Raw genomic sequence first — 17883 nt, 5'->3', positions numbered from 1 at the left:
GTCATGCAAAGGCATCACCAACGACAGGTTGCTGTCACATCACGTGGTTTGAGTTAGGCGGGGAAAGGTTTCTCCAGGCTGCTTCTTTAGAAATGTCAACAATCGTGAAGGATATGGTGTTATAAAATAACCACTCCTCTCTGCATATAGCAATATTTACAAGTTTTTTGCAAATTATGTATATCTTGATTGCCTTTAATTAATGCACACTCATAAGAGCAATTTTTTTACGATATGCATTATCCTAACCTTACATTTAGAAATCAGTATCAGTGTTACTGAGATACTTGGAATTTTTCTACACTTTATCTAACGGTAAACGAAATGGCAGCACAATTAGAGCATTTAAGGTAAGTTTGGTTTTTTAATTAATTAATTTTATGCATTTATAAACATATACACATATATATATATATATACATTTAAAATAATAGTCTGGTAACAATTACTGAAAATATTAATGTCGCAATTAAAATCAATGTTGTAATGAAATTATTATATCTAATTCTTATGCGTTGATTTATTTTCTTTTATTGTTAAGGATTTACTTTGTTACGTGGAATGTGGCTACCAAGTTTCCGGAACAAGCTCTCCATCAACTTTTAAATATTAAGCATGGAATATTAAATCCCTTGCCGGATATATTTTTTATTGGGTATGTTTAGTATTTTAACCGATAGAAAAATGTGTATAAAAAAATACTAAAGTATGTCAGTAAGAGAATTGATTATATTTTGCGATAGACTACAGGAGGTAAAGGCACAACCACAGAATATGTTATTAGATACTTTGTTTCAAGAGGATCCATGGACCAAATCGTTTAGGCAAGTTTACACAACAAATATTTTAATCATTTGTCCTTAATATTGTGACAATTAAATATATTATAAAGCGATACAAATTCTATATTTTAACGCTAATAATTACAGAGATGTATTAAAAGATTACGATTATGTGAAAATCCGTTCTCAACGGTTACAGGGGCTCGTTCTAAATTTTTTCTGTTTAAGAAAACATATAACCCATTTAAGATTGGTCGAAGCGCAATATACAAGAACAGGGTTTGGTGGAATGTGGGTAAGAGATTGATATTAAAAATTTTATTTATACAAATATTTATTATATATAAAAATATATGTTTTTTAGGGTAACAAGGGTGCCGTAAGCATACGATTTAATTTGTACGGTGTTAGTATTTGTGTTGTAAATACACATCTTACACCCCACGATCATCTATTAGCAGATAGAATATCGGATTATAATACTATTCTTAGAGAACATGCTTTTACTGCACCTGACACATCAAATATTTTATTTCATGAGTTTGTATACATATATATATATATATATTTATAACATGGATATATACGTAGATTGATTTTTATGTAGATTAAGTTTATGAACAATTGCTTTAATTCTTTTTTAGCTATGTATTTTGGATTGGAGATTTAAATTTTAGACTTCATGGAGAAGATTTAACTGCAGTTGATATTGATTTGTTAGTTAAAAAGAATCAATTAAATTTACTTTTAGAAAGGGACCAATTAAAGATGGTGATGAGAAATGGTGATGCATTTGCTGAACTTCATGAAAATGATATAGAATTTCCTCCTACGTACAAATTTGAATTTGCTTCCCAAGATTATGATCTCAAGTATACTATGATTCAAATATAATTCACACGCTGATTATATAAATTGTCTTTATAATTTTTATTACAAATTTTTTCTTACAGGCGTAGACCATCTTGGACGGATAGAATTTTGTATAAAGTTAATGCAAATGTATATGATGATGTTACATTAAGTGCAGTACAACTTAATTACAAAAGTCACCCTAATTTAATTCAATCCGATCACAAACCTGTAACCGGTGAATTTAATATCACGGTAATGAAATTATTTTCTTTTCTACATATATTTCTTGTTTTCTACATGTAAAATTTGAATTTATTTTATTTAGATCAGGCCACATGTGGAAGATAACGGTGTTGAATTCCAGCCAGTTACCGCTTGGTTTATAGATGAAGAAAATTCAGTATCGTATAGATTGATCGGTGATGTAAGACCAGTCAGTGGTGATTGGATTGGTCTTTTTCATAATCAATTTTCTAGTTTAGACGATTACATCGTTTATGAATACGTTGGACGAGGTAAAAAGAAATATAATTTATTTTATTTATTGTATTGAAATTTATTGTCTATTGTCTAATAAATATTATAATTATCATTAGGTAGAACAGGAGAAACTTCAGAAATAAGGCCTTCTGAACCGTTAACGGAAAGAATATTTTTTAACGAATCGGCCCTTAGAATTCCTGGAATGTATCGTTTAATTTACGTTGCGCAACGTGGTGATTTGAAAGGAATTCTTGGTATGAGCCCACCATTTCCAGGTCATCGTAGACCACTTTGATCGAATCTGTCAAAGACCAGAAAAATTAGTTAAATTATTTTTATGAAATAGTAAATAGTCTGGAAATATCAACGAAAATGGATTTTTATTGGTGTATATGACGATATTGATTGGTAAGATAGTTTGGTTTGGGTAATTAATTTTAATAGATAGGCCTAAGAAGAATAATTGACCAAAAAGAATTATATATGTTTTCTTCTTTTTTTAATACAATGACAATTATATTAGAAATCTTGCCATGGCAAATGATTTATAAACATTCGTTTACAAAATGTAAATTTATTAATTAATTATATATACGTATACGACGGAAACCTATAGCACAGGTTGAATAGTTTCTAAATGACATAAAAATTGATCTGATCTCATTTGAAATTTTATTACAAAAAGAATGATTATTTTCTATTAGAAAATAAGACACGCAAAATAGAGGTTAATATATGCTGTATAATTTAAATGTCGCTTTTCAAAGCCTCCGATCATAAAGGATCGATTAAATACTTATTTCCTATTATTGTGATAATTCCATCGAACAAAGAAATATAACGTGTATAGCATTCGTATTGAGGTTTAATGGGAAAACTTAACATAAAATTCTATAGCTATAGAGTACGAAGATCAGGAGTTGAATTCTTGGAGAATATTTTGTACGTATTGTATTATTAGATGTGAATTTTTTCTTATCAACAAAATAAATATTTTATCAAATTACTTTTATTAACATCTGATCTTCGTAAAGTATATAAATAAATATATATACATTTTATTAATATATATGTAGAGAATTTAGTTGAAAATATTTAAATGTTATTTTTGGTACCTGGTTAATGCTTCTGAGTTTATTGCTCGGATGCACTCGCGCTTAATTACCTTATGTGTATCTTGGAAAGCTTATTAGAGTGCACTAAAGCATTTTATCTAAATGTAAGAAATGTTTTTAATTAATACATGCACGCGTGCACTCTTCTGAGAACAAATTTTTTAAATTGTTCGTTATTAAATAACGGAGCTTGTTGACTGGATATGTAAGTCAATATATAATGACTTACAATTTTAAAATTTATATACGAGTTTGGGTATATATACAAAACAATAAATCGTGTATATGAATACGAAATAATAAATATATACTATGATATATGTTTATATATATACATATATGATGATGAAAATAAAATGTAATAATATTTTTTATCATTGCATTTCATTGTTAAATTAAACCTCAGTCATTATGTACAAATATTAAATATTCTTAATTCAAATAAATATTTTTATTATATTTATCGTTGCATGGTATACAACCCTTATATGGGTCGGTTGGTAAGTCATACAGGGATTTTTCATGGATGACTCATATATAGATCGATAATATTTAAATAATGGGCTAGATAAAGTTATACAATATAAATAAATAATAACAAAGACCGAACAATTTTTTAGGGTATAATATAGTTTAATAAAATAATGGTAGTAATAACAGGACGATGAAATTTACAGGATTTCTTCAAGGTCCGTTTATAATTTGATCATTTGAAATATCATTTTATGATGGAAAAAAAGAGATATTTTAACGATGAATTAAATAAAGTTAGAATTAATGACATACAACTTCTAATGATTAGATAACTGATGTAGACACGCATACTTAAAATTCATTGTCAGTTATATACCAATATCATTTATAAAGATGTTGAGAAAACATCTTATTATAAAGTTGTTGCATAATTTCTTTAATATTTACTTTAATGTTTTTCTATACAATTTAATAATTATTATATGATCTTAGCACAGATAAAAAAATATACATTAACAATTAAGTTATAAACATTCCTCTCTCTCTCTTTTTAAATATATATATATATAATAATAATAATATATAATCAATTAAAATTCATTAAATAATTCAATTAATTCTAATTTTTGTTCTATCAGTTCGTTGTCGAATTGAATTTGACGTCAATAAAATATTATGTTTAATCGTTTTAATATAAAACTTGCACAATATATACACATGCACATACACACACACGCGCTCACATATAGACGCACTAGATACAAACCTAGAGTTACCAATTATGTAATACCAAATAATCTCTCATAAATTAATTATTAACTAATTCTAATTTTAATTGATAACAGTAAGAAGACTAAAAGCAGCGGTGTCAGTTTGCGGTTCGACCGCATCAATACCACGTAGTTTTTGTATCCTGTACCAGATCAAATCTCGAGCTGGTCTACGTAATACAAAAAGACCAAATACAAGAAGACCTTGCAGAGCATTTATCAAATCATAAACTGACCAATCGAACGGATTACCACCAGTCCACCAGGATATCAATTCCATAGTCAAAGTTAAACTCATTAAAGAAAATAATACTATGCAAACTATAAATGTTCTTTTCAAACTACGAAACATCCTTTGATCTTGTCGATCAGATTCTTGATTTCTTGCTAATCGTCTAATTGCAAGATCCTTTTGATACTTTCTTATCGTTATTCCAGTTAGAATAAAAAATGTTAAATTAACTAATAAGAGCATCACCATTGGCACGTAAAAGTATGGCATCGATTGGGTATCCGCTAAAATTATAAACAATATTTTTTAAACATCGTGTATGAATTATTGTATTTTAAATAATTTGATGGCAACTTACATTTAAACCAACAGTTTTCACTATCGCTATTGAAGTTAGGTTTTACGTATATCATAGGTATCGTTGGGTTCAGATCCAGTACTATAGATAATAGAATAAGAATACCAGCGGAACCCCAAGCCCATATCGAGTAATAAAAGAACAGTACATTAGGTTTGATTTTTTTGTATGCTGCATGATGAACGTGATTTCGTATCAATAACCATGTCTCGATGCACATCACGTTCAACCAGAAATAAGAGGCCACGAACGAGAATTGGATAACGAAGGCTATAGAAAAAAAAAATAATAAAATCAAACATCGATCGTTTCATCATATTAATTATAAATAAGATAGTATAAGGTAATAACACATTAATCTTAAATGAAAGTATTTAGTTTCAAACGTTTATCTGTAAAGTAGATCAATTAATTTATAATGAATTCAATTAATAGAATCAAAGTCTAATCGAATGAATTATCATAATGAATTCTTGTGAATTATTGATAGAATTTTAATTAGTTTTCTTTCTTCTTTTTTTGTTATTTAAAAACTTACCTATTCCTATACACGTATGACCTTCCCAATGTACACCACCAAGTTGCGTAATTGCTAAACCAGTAAAAGCTAATACCAAACATCCGCAATAATGACAAAGTATTTTTCCATAAATGTCTCTTAATTTAGGCGTTATTGAATAAGCTATTATGGTGAGTATTAAAAATGGTACGGATATTAAAAGTCCACAGGCATAAAAAATAATTCGAGTGTCCGCCATCAATATTTTATCTTCTAAAAATGAAAATAATCAAATTTTTATGTGAGTTTTCTCCTTAGATTATTTTTACAATGTAATTTCTTTTTAATTTTTTTTTTTCAGTTTAGTACTTGTACGTTATATTTACCGTTCCGAGAACAGACTACTGTTATCAGACCCAACGTTGGTGTTACTTCCATACAATAATCGACCCCAGGCGTGAGCATTCGAGGAAGAGAATCAGGTAAAAAAATAGTACCATTGAGTAAAAGGTAATGTTTATCTTCCACATTGTTTTCTGGGGATAATAAGTACCTGCAAAAAAAAAAGAGAAAAAAAAATTATTTTGTATTTTAAAAATAAGTTAACATCATTTAAAACGTGTATGATATATGTATCTCGTTAAAATCAATAACCAATACGAATGACTTTTCCGTTCGTATCTGCGATACAATGTCGAATATATTTAGTCAGAGATTGTTTTATCGATCGAGTAAAGATGATCTTGGAACATTCCAATGAAAAAAGACAAAAATAGGGCCTACGTATATAAATTTTACGTAAGAAGTATAACGATAAAGTCTTATTGTTAGCTTTGAAATTGATTACGATGATGATAAATAATAGATGATACTCGATCCGGTTGAGTTATGATAAGTCGAGGAAATAATAATTTTTTTTTCTCAATTTTCTTTTTTTTCATTACGTTAGGTAAATAATATTCTTTGTGGAAAAATGTATGCGTTGTACAATGTCGCGTTCACTGTCGAGGATATATTTCCCGTTTTATCTATCTATTTCTATTTCTTTTATTTTTTTCTTTATTTTCACACTTGTATCAAGAAAATAAGATGAGATAAACACGTCCGTCAGGTTTATCGAATACAGTCATCTTGCGTTTCGATTTGAACGCTTATCAAACGATTTGTCGTTGGTCATTGATACGCGTTCGATACGCGCAACTATAATCAAATGATTATGTGAATTTATTTACTATAAAAAAATCTATTAGGTGTAGAAATTAATTCGTTGCTATGATATTAAATTTATTTTATCAAAATCGGTATTCTTTTTATTTATCAAGAAATTCGACAATTGTCTTAAAGATGAACCAAAGTTATTGAAAAGTAATGAAGACTATTTCGAATAATAACAAATATATATGATTATTATATTAAATAAATATAAAATTTGTTTTAAAAAGCTACCGGAATAATTGCTACACCTAATTTTTCATTTTTATCGTAAAGATGATGAACAGAAATATCAATTACCTGTCATATTGACAAGGTTCTCCAATGATTGCAACAAAATGGTCATGTTCATCCCCAGGTATCAAAATACCGGATGAATTGAAATCACAAAAAAGTGGCGAGAATATGGACTCGTACGAATAATTGTGCGATGAAACGCATTTTGAACTCTGTTCTTCGTCACGAATTAATATTTCATTAACCGGACAACATTTTGCCACCAATGGCAAAGTTCTGTACTCTTCCGAAATTGACGTGGCATTTTCCTGCAAATGAAAAAAGAAAAGAAGAAATAATAAATTAGAATTATTATTTAAAATTACATTTTGTTCGAGAGGTTATTTTCAACGAAAGTTACTTCGTGGAAAATTGATTAAAAATAAATGCATTAAGTGTTTCTACGAGAGAATAAATGTAAATCGATAACGATACCGTTATAAATATTTCATTCCGGGTTATGTCACGCTTATGCATACATACGTGTGAGAACTGTATTGTATGAAAATAAGAAAAAAAATCGAATTCGATACGATTCTATAGAAACCTTAACTTTATAACAAACATAATGCGTTATAACATTGAATTAACATTTTTCTAATGAAATACAAAATTTGTAGTTTTTATTTTATCTTTATAATTTTTTGTTTTCTATTATCTATCCCTGAATACTGTTTATTCAACTTACGTATGTATGAAAGGGTGCCACTTCCCGTTAATAAATAAATGAATAAATAAAATGAACATACCAGTGGAATAGAATAAATGATGGGTATTGTACCCTCGGCGATAATCAGTCTTGACATTAAAAGAAATTTTAAAACAAAAGGTACTAATGAACATGAATTATCCATGATTCTCCATAAATTTGTCTTCACTAAACAATTACTTCGATACATTTTAATTTTTAATTTGATTTTCTTTCAATTAAATAAACACTAATGATCAAATTTGTTTGTCACTTTTTATGAGAAATATTTCAAGAAATTTTACAAGTTTCGTATTTCGTACATTGAAAAGTTAAAACCATTTGTCGTCTGCGAATGATTGGCATACCTATTGTTTTTTCCTTGAAAAATATTTATTATTTTTTTTCTGTGTTTTTTTCACTCAACGTACGTAGTTAAATCTTTTGTTTATTCTTCAAGTTATTTCACTTATTCTTAGTATCTTTGTCAAGGTTTAAATATATTTTTTAAACGTGATTAGAAGTAATGTTTGCTTTTCAAACGAGTTACTGGATATTCGAATGAACGTGCACAAATTTTATTTCATTGAATTTTATACTTGACTACTAATTATTAACACTTCAGCTGACAAGTTACTTGTCCATCAAGTATCCTCCTTCATTTTTTTTATATACACGTTTCGTTAAATAATAATAATAATAATAATTTAACACATCCACGCCTACACCCGAATGCACACACATACGTACAGACACACACACTTGTTCACAAGTCTTGGATGTTAATGAATAAATTCAAACACATTCGAACGCGATTATTCGTTTGATTCAATTGATGATTGGAAAGTACGTTCATAAAATACAAATTAATGACTTCATCTTTCTTCAGATTTGGAGTGGGTAATCTTTCCCAAGAATTCCAGGAATTTGAATTCGTGAGAAATGAAAGGAACGAATAATAATAATAATAGTTTGTTCCTTAACCCAGAAATCTGACCAATACTTTTATCCAAAAATACAAACTCAGTTCATTGAGAATGATTTAATTTATGGGGAAACACGTAGGTTTTTTTCTTTTCTTTTTTTTTTTTTTTGAAATTGACTCAACTTTCTCTATTTTCTAAGAAAAATATTTACTTTCACAAGTTGCAGATGAAAAGATCGAAAGAGTAGGAAGATTGAAGGAGGAATTCTATTGATCGAAGAAATGAAAATAAAACGTTTGAATTAAAAACACGTGTTGCTGCTCTAGTAAATTCATGAGTCATTTTCAAACGATTTTTGGAATGTTTCTGATAAACTTCAACGATCTTGGAAAAAAAAAATTAAAGAACGGTATTATGCATTTATAGGATTTTAAATAAGTACTCTTGTTCTTTTCCTGATACGAATTGTTTTCTTTCATTCGCATTCAATATGCAAATAACTTAATTGTTTCAAATATGGAGTAATTAAATACGTATGGTTATATATTAAAATTGAATTAACACGATGACGCACTGAAACACGTCAAATACTTTGATTTCACGTAGTTTACGGATCCACGTCTGGGAAGGCACTGGCCAGACTCCTCAAGACTCTCAAGGTTTTATCGATTGGTGTCCGAGATCGTTTCTACGTATACGTAAGGAAACCTACTCAACACATACACATACAAACACTTATACAGATCCACATACTTAAGATGATACAATACTAAGTTAGCCGTCGTAATTTTGAATTTACTGATCTTCTATTATTCTTTCCCCCTTTCGATCATTATAATCGTTTATTTTTCATTTGAAGATTTATGCAATTATGCAAACTATATTATAATGAATTAAAAAGAAATAAGTATGAATCGCGTATTGCTTAATATATAATAATACTGTTTATTCTATTTTTTACACTTGGATATTTTTCATTCATTCAAATTCAAATATAAGATTTTATTTTTGTTAACGTTAATAAGGAGAAACAAATTATTAAATTAGGTTAATATATATTAATGGTAATTAAGGATTTTAATTTTAAGGATATTACGTGTAACGTTGAATTTTTCTTCAGAAATAATTCTAACGCTTACTCATAAGAAAATAATTATAGATATCATTTTATTCAAAATAAAATAAAATTACTGGTTTGATATTTCGGCTCCCTGTTGATGGGAATCCCCAAGTCATTGGCTCTTACTCATACATAAAAGATAAATAATAATAATAATTGTAGATATCATTTTACTAAAAATAAAACTAAATAACATTGTTTGACATTCGGGCCCATCAGTTGATGATGGTCTCAAGATAATTACCCTTTTTGCCCATGGCAAACGCGCCGATATTTCGAGGGTCTTATAATATTTAAATTATAGCTGTGCTTTATAAAATATATTTTATTAAAAATAAGTAAATATCTTAATCATCATAGAAATGTATTTTTACAGATTTAATTCTGTAATTTTTGTTCATACAAATACAAATACAAATACAAATAAATAATAGGAGCCAATCAAATATCTTGATCACAAATTTGAGATCTTTCGTTAAAAATCTAATCTTTGCTCTATTAACTTCATTATCGAAAATTTCAGTGAAAATTATACATGTGTATAATAATTAGTTACATAATATTAAATAATCTTCACATATAATTATTACTCATATACACATATATTACATATATACACATATATTATTTTCGTATTATTTATACTACCAATCGAAAATATTGAATATCTATAAGCTGAAGGTCTTAATTTTATTAAAATATTTTTATCCTACAACCCTGTATGGGGTCGAGTAACTACCAAATTCTTGGTATATACAATGGCTGAAAGTGAATTCAAAACCAGTTTGGCAACATTACATGTATAGTACGTTCGTGAGTTTATGATAATAAAAAAAAAGATACTAAAGAATCTGTATTTAAGATCGCAAAAATATTGGTTGGTATAAAAGGGATCTTAAAAATTGGAAAAGGTTTTATATGCCCTGGTATATAAATCATTCGACCAGAGGTAATGTGAATCTTAATTTTCAATTCTTAAAGGGTGTAAAATAAATTGATTATAAATATTTGTTAGTCTAGGTGTTTGTCTTTGACTATTACAAAGATTTTGTATCCTATCCCAAATTAAACCTCGTATTGGCCTACGAAGTACGAAAATGACGAATGCAAAAAAACCATGAACTGCATTAACTAAATTCAAAGGATACCAATCGAATGAATTAATACCATTATCCCAAGTGATAAATTGTAAGGCCCAAGTTAATGCCAAAAAGAAAAATAATACTATGGGTACAATTAGGCTTATATTTAAAACACTTAGCATCTTTTGATTCCTTTGATCGCATTCTTGATTTCTGGTCAACAGTTGGATTTTGAGATCATTTTTGAATCGTCTTATTGTTATCCCAGTTAAGATAAAAACAATTAAATTGTTTATTAAGAATATTAACACTGGGAAGAAGTAGAACGACGTCGACTTGATGTCAGCTAAAATTTTATTATAATTACATATATAAATTATTTATTTATCGTATATTAATAGGTTAATCTCTTCATGGTAAATAAAAATAAATAAAATATAAGAAAATAAAATTAACTTTTGAAAAATTTTCTCTCACAAAAATAGTTCTAAATAGAATTTACGTAAATTTTATAAGAAATGAAAATTAATAATAAATAAAATCTAATCACTTGTTCTTACATATAGTAACATTCATGAAGATAATAACACATTGATATGAATTATATTAGAAGTACCGAAAAGTTTGTTAGTTTTAATTATAAAAATTATATTTTTCTATGTTTGAAATGTGAACAAATTGTCCAGTAGACCTAATATTTAACACTTTTGTTATGACTTCAATATGGATCGGTAATTAAAAATTTAATAATATATTTGTCAACTTACAATCAATCCAACAGCTGTCACTTTCAGTAGTAAATTTCATTGGTCTGAGATTAAGACATATGTCTGTAATGATAAGGATACTTGAAGAGCCCCAAGCACACAAGGAATAATAAAAGAAGAGTGCTTTATTTGTTTGTAGTAAAATCGATGCATGATTAACATAATTTCGTATTAAATTGTTCGTAACTATACATAAAACGTTCAACCAAGTATGCGAGGCAAGGAAGAAGAATTGGATAATGTAACCTGTAAAAATCAATGAATTATTAATTAATTATTAATAAGGTAATATATTTCTACGTAATAGGAAATGACATTACTCCAGAATAGGAAAAATAGAGCAACGAGTTTCGTATGTAGTTAATTGCTTCAAACGTTGTTAAAAATGATACTTGATCTAATTTAAAATTGATTATGTTTCTAAACTCACTTATAATCATGCACGTGTAACGATTCCAATATACACCATCAAGTTGCAATATAGTTAAAATAATAAACGCTATTGCAAGACATCCACAATAATGGCAAATTACGCGTCCATATATGTTTCTTAATTTTGGTATTATTAAATAAATAATTATAGTGAAGATTAGAAGTATTGTGGATGTTAAAAGTCCGAGGATGCTAAACAATTTCTCTGGACTGGCTTTCATTACTTGAACATCTGAAATTATAAAACAAAATGAAGTGTATTTGAGTATTTTGAAAGTAAATTTAATTTTTAATTATGTTTAGAAATAATGTTATTATACCTTCTGGAAAACATACTCTAATTCGTAATCCTAATTCAGGAACGTATTCCATACAATAATCTTTACCAGGCATGAGCATTGAAGGTTTATACGAAGGATAATATATCGAGCCATTAAATAAAAGATAATAAGAATTGTTTATTGGATATAATTCAAAACTGTAACAAGAAATATATAAATAAAAGTATAAACGTAATTTGTAATCGGTTGAAAGTTAGGTTTAAAAAATAAAATAAGAAGAGCGTCTAGTCTATCATAAATTATGATACCAATTGTAAATATATATATTTTTGATATAAAAGTTTGTTTTTTTAATAGATGGTAGATTATGTAGGTACATATTGATACATCGATAGGATTTAGTACATCAATTGAGCGTGTAAGTACATCGATAAGGTTTTGCTAAAGGTTAAAATGAATTTTGATGATATTCCGTGTGATAATTTGTTTGACCAATTATCGATAAGCTGTCAAATAAATTCTCTCTTTTTCAAATGATATTAAAAAAGAAAAAAATATTCTGTTAAAAATAACAAAGTAAGAAAGAAAGACAGAACTAAACATCCTATCAGCTGATACACGAAAGCTGACGTTTAAGATGAACATTTGTCTTTTAATAAATTTCATTCATTATTTATTCACATTTTTTTGTCCATGAATAATAAGATGACAATTGAGATAAATAAGAGTACATTTATTATGCTTATCGTAAATATTCATTTTTTATTTTATAACCAACACTTATCGGATTATTTGTTGATCATTGATATTATCATACAAATCGGAGGAAATGATTGTGCAAATTTGTTGAAGTTATTTTATTGTTCAAAAAATATATTATTATTCTTATTATTATTATTATCGTACACTTATTGTAAATTCATAAATTACCTGTCATAATGACAAGGATAACCAACAATTGCGACAAAACTGTCTTGTTTTTCCCTTGTACTCCATAAACCAGATGAATTAGATTTATGAAAATATGGGGAGAACGTTTGATCGGATGAGATCAAAGAAATACATATCTTTGTACCCGTTTTTTCATCTCGAAATAGAATTTGATTCATTGGACAACATTGTGCTACTACTGGTAGATCCTTGTATTCTTCTGGTATATTCGTGACATTTTTCTGTGTTAAGAAAATAAATAACAATAATTAAAATGTATTAATGAATTTTATTTACTTGTTAAAATAAATTTATTGGCTTGTTAAAAAAAAAAAAGAGAAATTACTTTGGGAAATAAATTTAAATTTCATAAGGTAATAATGTTGTTTTATGAATATAAATGTAAATCGATAACAACCTTTTAATTAAAATTTCATTCAAGGTCAATCAAGTTCGCTAAAGGAATTCGAACTCGATTCGATTCTCTGCAAAACTCAAATACTGAATATCTTATTTTTTTATATTCTGTGTGTCCTATTTATTATCGAATTTGAATTTTTTAATAATTTAAATTAACATACCAATGGAATAGAATGAATGAGGGGCACTGTACTCTCGACAATAATCACTCTCGATATTAAAACGAGACTAATGGTTAGTATGAAAAAGGACAGCAATGATGATACGTTACACGTAATGCTACACATGTTTCTCGTCAAATTGATACTTCGATACTCGTAAAAAAAAACATTTTAAATATTTTACTTTATTTGATTAATATTTTGCAGTATTTTTGATCAGTATTGTAAATAAATGGTCGGTATTATAATTATAATATATTATGATGCAATATAAATGGTAATTACACTAACTTAATACCACAAATTGTGAATATTTTGTACAAATGGCCCAGTATTTATTAATTATACCGACAATTTATCGAATAAAATATTAATTAAATATATTGAAAAAATATTGACTAAATAAATAATATTTTATCTTATTTTTGTTTTATTTTTTGACATCGTTTGTATACCACACTGATATGTCTCAAGGATTATCAGCATTTGCGGTTTCCGGACGAGCACAATATTTTTTCCTCGTTTACTGAATACAGTCTTTCATATAATAATAATAATAATCGTAATAATTAAAATAATCGCTAGTATTTTGCAAAATAATAATCAGGTATACGTTAATACTATTTCCCATACGATAATAATAAAACACATTCGAACTTCGTAGATAAATGTTAATTAAAACAAATTATCAAAAAGAATTAAACAAAATACAAGAAATCTTCAAATATTCTAACAATAAGAATTAAAAAAATGATTTGTTAATATTTTCGAAAATGTGTTCACATATATACTTTGTTCATGCAACACCAGGAAGATCAATGAAACCGTGTAATCTATAGATTTAATATGTCATTTGAAAATACGAATGTAACACGTATGTGTTAAGATTTATTATTAGTTTTTTAATGATTTAAGTATGATGTTTAAGAAATAATTGAAAAGTAAATACTTTTTGTAATGATCATTTAAGATTTTTAACATAATCAACTTTTTATAATTTATTAAACCATATATTTAATTAGCTGTATATATATATAATTAATTATTTGTTAATTTATGACGATAATTCAACAAACAACACGATACACGCAGTTTACAGATCCACGGTTGGTAAGAAACTGATCACATGTTTCAAGACGTGAATAATAATCAACATATAAGAGTAGATACCACGAAGATGTATCATCCAAAGTATAAGATGCATATCACTGAATAATCTTTTCTTTATTTTTTTTTCCTTTTCTTATTTTTTCTAATTTTTTGTAATTTTTCATAAATAACAATTTTAAAGTCCAAATTTTCTTCTTAATAATTTTGTCAATATTTTGGAAAATTATAAAAATTTCTTTTCACGAAACTATAAGTGATAGTATAAATGTGCACATTTGTCACACATGATAAATTTATAAACAATTTAATTTTTATCATCTCTTTCTTATTTTCATCAATTTTAGTTTGATATCAGATCCTTTTAAAAATTAATTTTATTTTATTAAGAAATTGCTGTGAACTTTCTTTTTATCAAAACAATCTCTCTCTTTTATCAAATATATATTTAAATATATTTTATCAAAAATATTCAATGCTTCCAGTTGACTCATCTAATTTTTATATAAAAATATATTATGTATGTATAAGTATGTATTAAAAATTTACGTACATACATATACGTACATAAAATTATTAAAATTATTAATAAGACGTCAAATGAAAAAATTGTTTTCATAAAATGTCACGCGCTCTTTCCACCCACGTCATGCATTTTAAACGTTTATTTAGATTTAAAAATTAAATCTGTTTTTTTTTTTTGCGTTTTCTGTTTTTGTCTACATTTTTTAATTCTTTGTTCATATTTTTTTTTTTTTTTTTCATCATCATTACCGATTATAAAAGATTTGTATTATGATATCAATAGGGAAAATCTCTCTTCGAGGAAAAGTCCTTGAATACAACAGTTGAGAATATTTTACGTTTATTGATAATGATTATATTTTTTTATTGATTGAAATTGTATTCTTGGTAAAGCAAAAAGTCGTTTGCTTGCTGTCTAGTTTACAGTGTAACCAGTAATATCAAGTGAATTTATTCTTGAGAAATATTTAGATTTTGATATTTTAACTTCAATATTTATTCAACTCTAAGAAAAGAGTTGTTCCGAGATCATGGTCCGATAGTATATTTTGAGAATCATTGTAGGCAGGTTTGTTATCATCGTTCGAGTTAATCGGCATAGATTTGTAAGTACGAATAGTTTGAATTTACTTCCGTGTTTTATTATTTTAACGCGTATATTCCTTTTCTTTATTCAAAATAACAGATGATTGAATATTGATGCAAGATTTTTATTTCATAAAACTTTACAAAAGTTTGCATTTCAACGTTAATTTTATTATCAAATTAATTATGTAATTTTAAGACGTGAAGTTGTTGATCTTTGTTTTTTAAATACGAGTGGCAGAAATATTAGTATTATCCTTGTCAATTAAAAATGATCAAAATTTTCATGTAACACAATATATTTTCAAATTTTTATATACAAAAATATATTTTAGGATTATTAAATTTTAATTAATTCAAAAAATTCAAAAAAGAGTCAACTTACTACTAAAGTACATTTTATTATATCGTATACAAATGCAAATATACTCTAGTGAGATTAATTTTGTATAATTTAAAATAAATTTCATGTAAAATTATATTTCTTTAACAAAAAAATATTATTCTGCAACAAAATAGATATATCATTTTGAAAATTGTATTATCTTAAAATAGATTTCTGTGCATTATATATATATATAGAATGTCTAAGCTTTGCATTTTACAAGCAAATGTCAATTATTTCAAATTTACAGTGGGAGTCGGTACGAATACCCCTATGACTCATTGAATACATAATTTTTTTCTTTCATTTTATTTTTATCTCGTTCTAATGATAAAAAGGATGATTCAAAAAGGTTATCAGATCAAAATTGGATCTTATATTACACATCCTCTTCTAAATTTCGAATTCGATGAAAACAAAGTATTTAAAGACTCCTATTCCTTAAATAATCATCGAGAAGAACTAAACGCTGTATAATAAATTTAGCCATTGACGTAATGCCGATCAAAGGTTTCAATGTTCAAAATGTCGAAAACAGTGTTTAACTTTAAAATTTGAACGTAATTCTTAACCAATTTTATTGAATAACACATTTCATGTTAAAACAAAAAATTTTAATGAAGAATACGCTTTTGAAGATATCGAAAAATGCTGTTTCTCGTTTACATTTTCACTTTTGAGGTTTGAACTTTGTTAATTAAAATTAATCAAGAATAATAATAACTGAAATAAACTATTCAAAAAGCTGATGATTAGCCTATGCTTAGATACATAAATTAGAATATATAGAGCATTATGAAAAATGAATTGGAAGGAGAAAAGGTTAACTAGACGATGACTCGAATGCTTAAAAATTCAATGACGTAGTTTTTGGTGACGTAAGTAGGCTATTGTTCCAGGATTACTGGTGATTTTCATGGAAAAAAATCAAAAATTTAAAATTGATTTTTACAAGACTTCTGTTTTGTTTAGATTTCGAAAATACGCAACAAAAGTGATTAGACAAATCAAAATTTACTCAATTTTTTTGTGAGAAAAGGTACAAGTATTTTTTAAATATCTTTTTTTAAAAGAATTATACATAACTGGGGAAAGCCCCCCATATAATCAAAATTCTTGATGAATGATTAACAAAGTATGTCCGGATATAGACGATACGTGCATTTGGAATTTCTGAAGACATTTAATTATTAATTATAAATTATTTGTGTTTAGAATTGAATTTCTTATATGCATAAAAAGCAAAATTTTAGTAACCTATATTTCTGTATTTTGAAATTTTCTATTGTCTCTTATGAATCAGTCCGCTCTCTAGGATAAAATACGACAAACTTCAAAGTTTTATCGATCGGTAATACAGAACTCTCTTGTGTGTTGTCTAAAATAGATTTTATTGTAATTCTAATTTGTGAAATTAC

At 26.7% G+C, this 17883-nt stretch overlaps 3 protein-coding genes across 8 annotated transcripts; 1 reads left to right on the top strand and 2 right to left on the bottom strand.

Moving 5' to 3' along the window:
• The first annotated feature begins 38 nt into the window (after nt 1-38).
• Nucleotides 39-3609, top strand: LOC107067989 (inositol polyphosphate 5-phosphatase K). 2 transcript variants are annotated; one of them, XM_015323973.2, is made up of 9 exons: nt 39-350; nt 542-655; nt 744-824; nt 930-1077; nt 1147-1322; nt 1427-1654; nt 1736-1889; nt 1963-2152; nt 2234-3609. In XM_015323973.2, exons 1-9 carry the CDS (start codon nt 325-327, stop codon nt 2413-2415), a joined length of 1299 nt encoding a protein of 432 aa, XP_015179459.2. In that variant the 5' UTR covers nt 39-324; the 3' UTR covers nt 2416-3609. The 2 variants fall into 2 exon arrangements, with proteins under 2 accessions (XP_015179459.2, XP_015179467.2); XM_015323981.2 differs by lacking the exon at nt 39-350 and having other exon boundaries at nt 751-824.
• On the bottom strand, nt 2589-9252 carry LOC107068003 (G protein-coupled receptor Mth2). 3 transcript variants are annotated; one of them, XM_089176785.1, is made up of 7 exons: nt 9113-9252; nt 7806-8518; nt 7081-7325; nt 5955-6121; nt 5608-5841; nt 5070-5339; nt 2589-4995 (listed from the first exon to the last, which is right to left on the bottom strand). In XM_089176785.1, exons 2-7 carry the CDS (start codon nt 7953-7955, stop codon nt 4541-4543), a joined length of 1521 nt encoding a protein of 506 aa, XP_089032911.1. In that variant the 5' UTR covers nt 7956-8518; nt 9113-9252; the 3' UTR covers nt 2589-4540. The 3 variants fall into 3 exon arrangements, with proteins under 3 accessions (XP_089032911.1, XP_015179486.2, XP_015179479.2); XM_015324000.2 differs by having other exon boundaries at nt 7806-8400; nt 9113-9249; XM_015323993.2 differs by lacking the exon at nt 9113-9252 and having other exon boundaries at nt 7806-8871.
• On the bottom strand, nt 9023-14971 carry LOC107068676 (putative G protein-coupled receptor Mth-like 10). Of its 3 annotated transcripts, none has more exons than XM_015325358.2 (7): nt 14813-14971; nt 13864-14016; nt 13283-13524; nt 12392-12549; nt 12070-12303; nt 11640-11885; nt 9023-11218 (listed from the first exon to the last, which is right to left on the bottom strand). In XM_015325358.2, the coding sequence occupies exons 2-7, from the start codon at nt 13987-13989 to the stop codon at nt 10752-10754; spliced, it is 1473 nt and encodes a 490-aa protein (XP_015180844.2). In that variant the 5' UTR covers nt 13990-14016; nt 14813-14971; the 3' UTR covers nt 9023-10751. The 3 variants fall into 3 exon arrangements, with proteins under 3 accessions (XP_015180844.2, XP_089032912.1, XP_015180864.2); XM_089176786.1 differs by lacking the exon at nt 13864-14016 and adding an exon at nt 13701-13767 and having other exon boundaries at nt 14813-14958; XM_015325378.2 differs by lacking the exon at nt 13864-14016 and having other exon boundaries at nt 14813-14970.
• Between the last annotated feature and the right edge of the window lie 2912 nt (nt 14972-17883).

Source organism: Polistes dominula, unplaced genomic scaffold (assembly GCF_049000335.1).
Source record: "Polistes dominula isolate Pdom_NZ unplaced genomic scaffold, Pdom_raw_medaka contig_12, whole genome shotgun sequence".
NCBI classification, from domain to species: domain Eukaryota; kingdom Metazoa; phylum Arthropoda; class Insecta; order Hymenoptera; family Vespidae; genus Polistes; species Polistes dominula.
This window is presented reverse-complemented; position numbering and strand designations above follow the sequence as displayed.

What these genes read in the sequence shown, in the direction of transcription:
- LOC107068003 (XM_089176785.1), bottom strand. Translation starts at nt 7,955, where the DNA reads ATGTATCGAAGTAATTGTTTAGTGAAGACAAATTTATGGAGAATCATG. An exon ending in TCATTTATTCTATTCCACTG is followed by an intron (nt 7,326 to 7,805) that starts GTATGTTCATTT and finishes TTTCATTTGCAG; the next exon opens with GAAAATGCCACGTCAATTTC. An exon ending in TCATACGTGTATAGGAATAG is followed by an intron (nt 5,340 to 5,607) that starts GTAAGTTTTTAA and finishes TTTTTTCTATAG; the next exon opens with CCTTCGTTATCCAATTCTCG.
- LOC107068676 (XM_015325358.2), bottom strand. Translation starts at nt 13,989, where the DNA reads ATGTGTAGCATTACGTGTAACGTATCATCATTGCTGTCCTTTTTCATA. An exon ending in TCATTCATTCTATTCCATTG is followed by an intron (nt 13,525 to 13,863) that starts GTATGTTAATTT and finishes TTCTTAACACAG; the next exon opens with AAAAATGTCACGAATATACC. An exon ending in TATCCTTGTCATTATGACAG is followed by an intron (nt 12,550 to 13,282) that starts GTAATTTATGAA and finishes TTCTTGTTACAG; the next exon opens with TTTTGAATTATATCCAATAA.
- LOC107067989 (XM_015323973.2), top strand. Translation starts at nt 325, where the DNA reads ATGGCAGCACAATTAGAGCATTTAAG. An exon ending in GCACAATTAGAGCATTTAAG is followed by an intron (nt 351 to 541) that starts GTAAGTTTGGTT and finishes TTTATTGTTAAG; the next exon opens with GATTTACTTTGTTACGTGGA. An exon ending in TTATGAATACGTTGGACGAG is followed by an intron (nt 2,153 to 2,233) that starts GTAAAAAGAAAT and finishes AATTATCATTAG; the next exon opens with GTAGAACAGGAGAAACTTCA.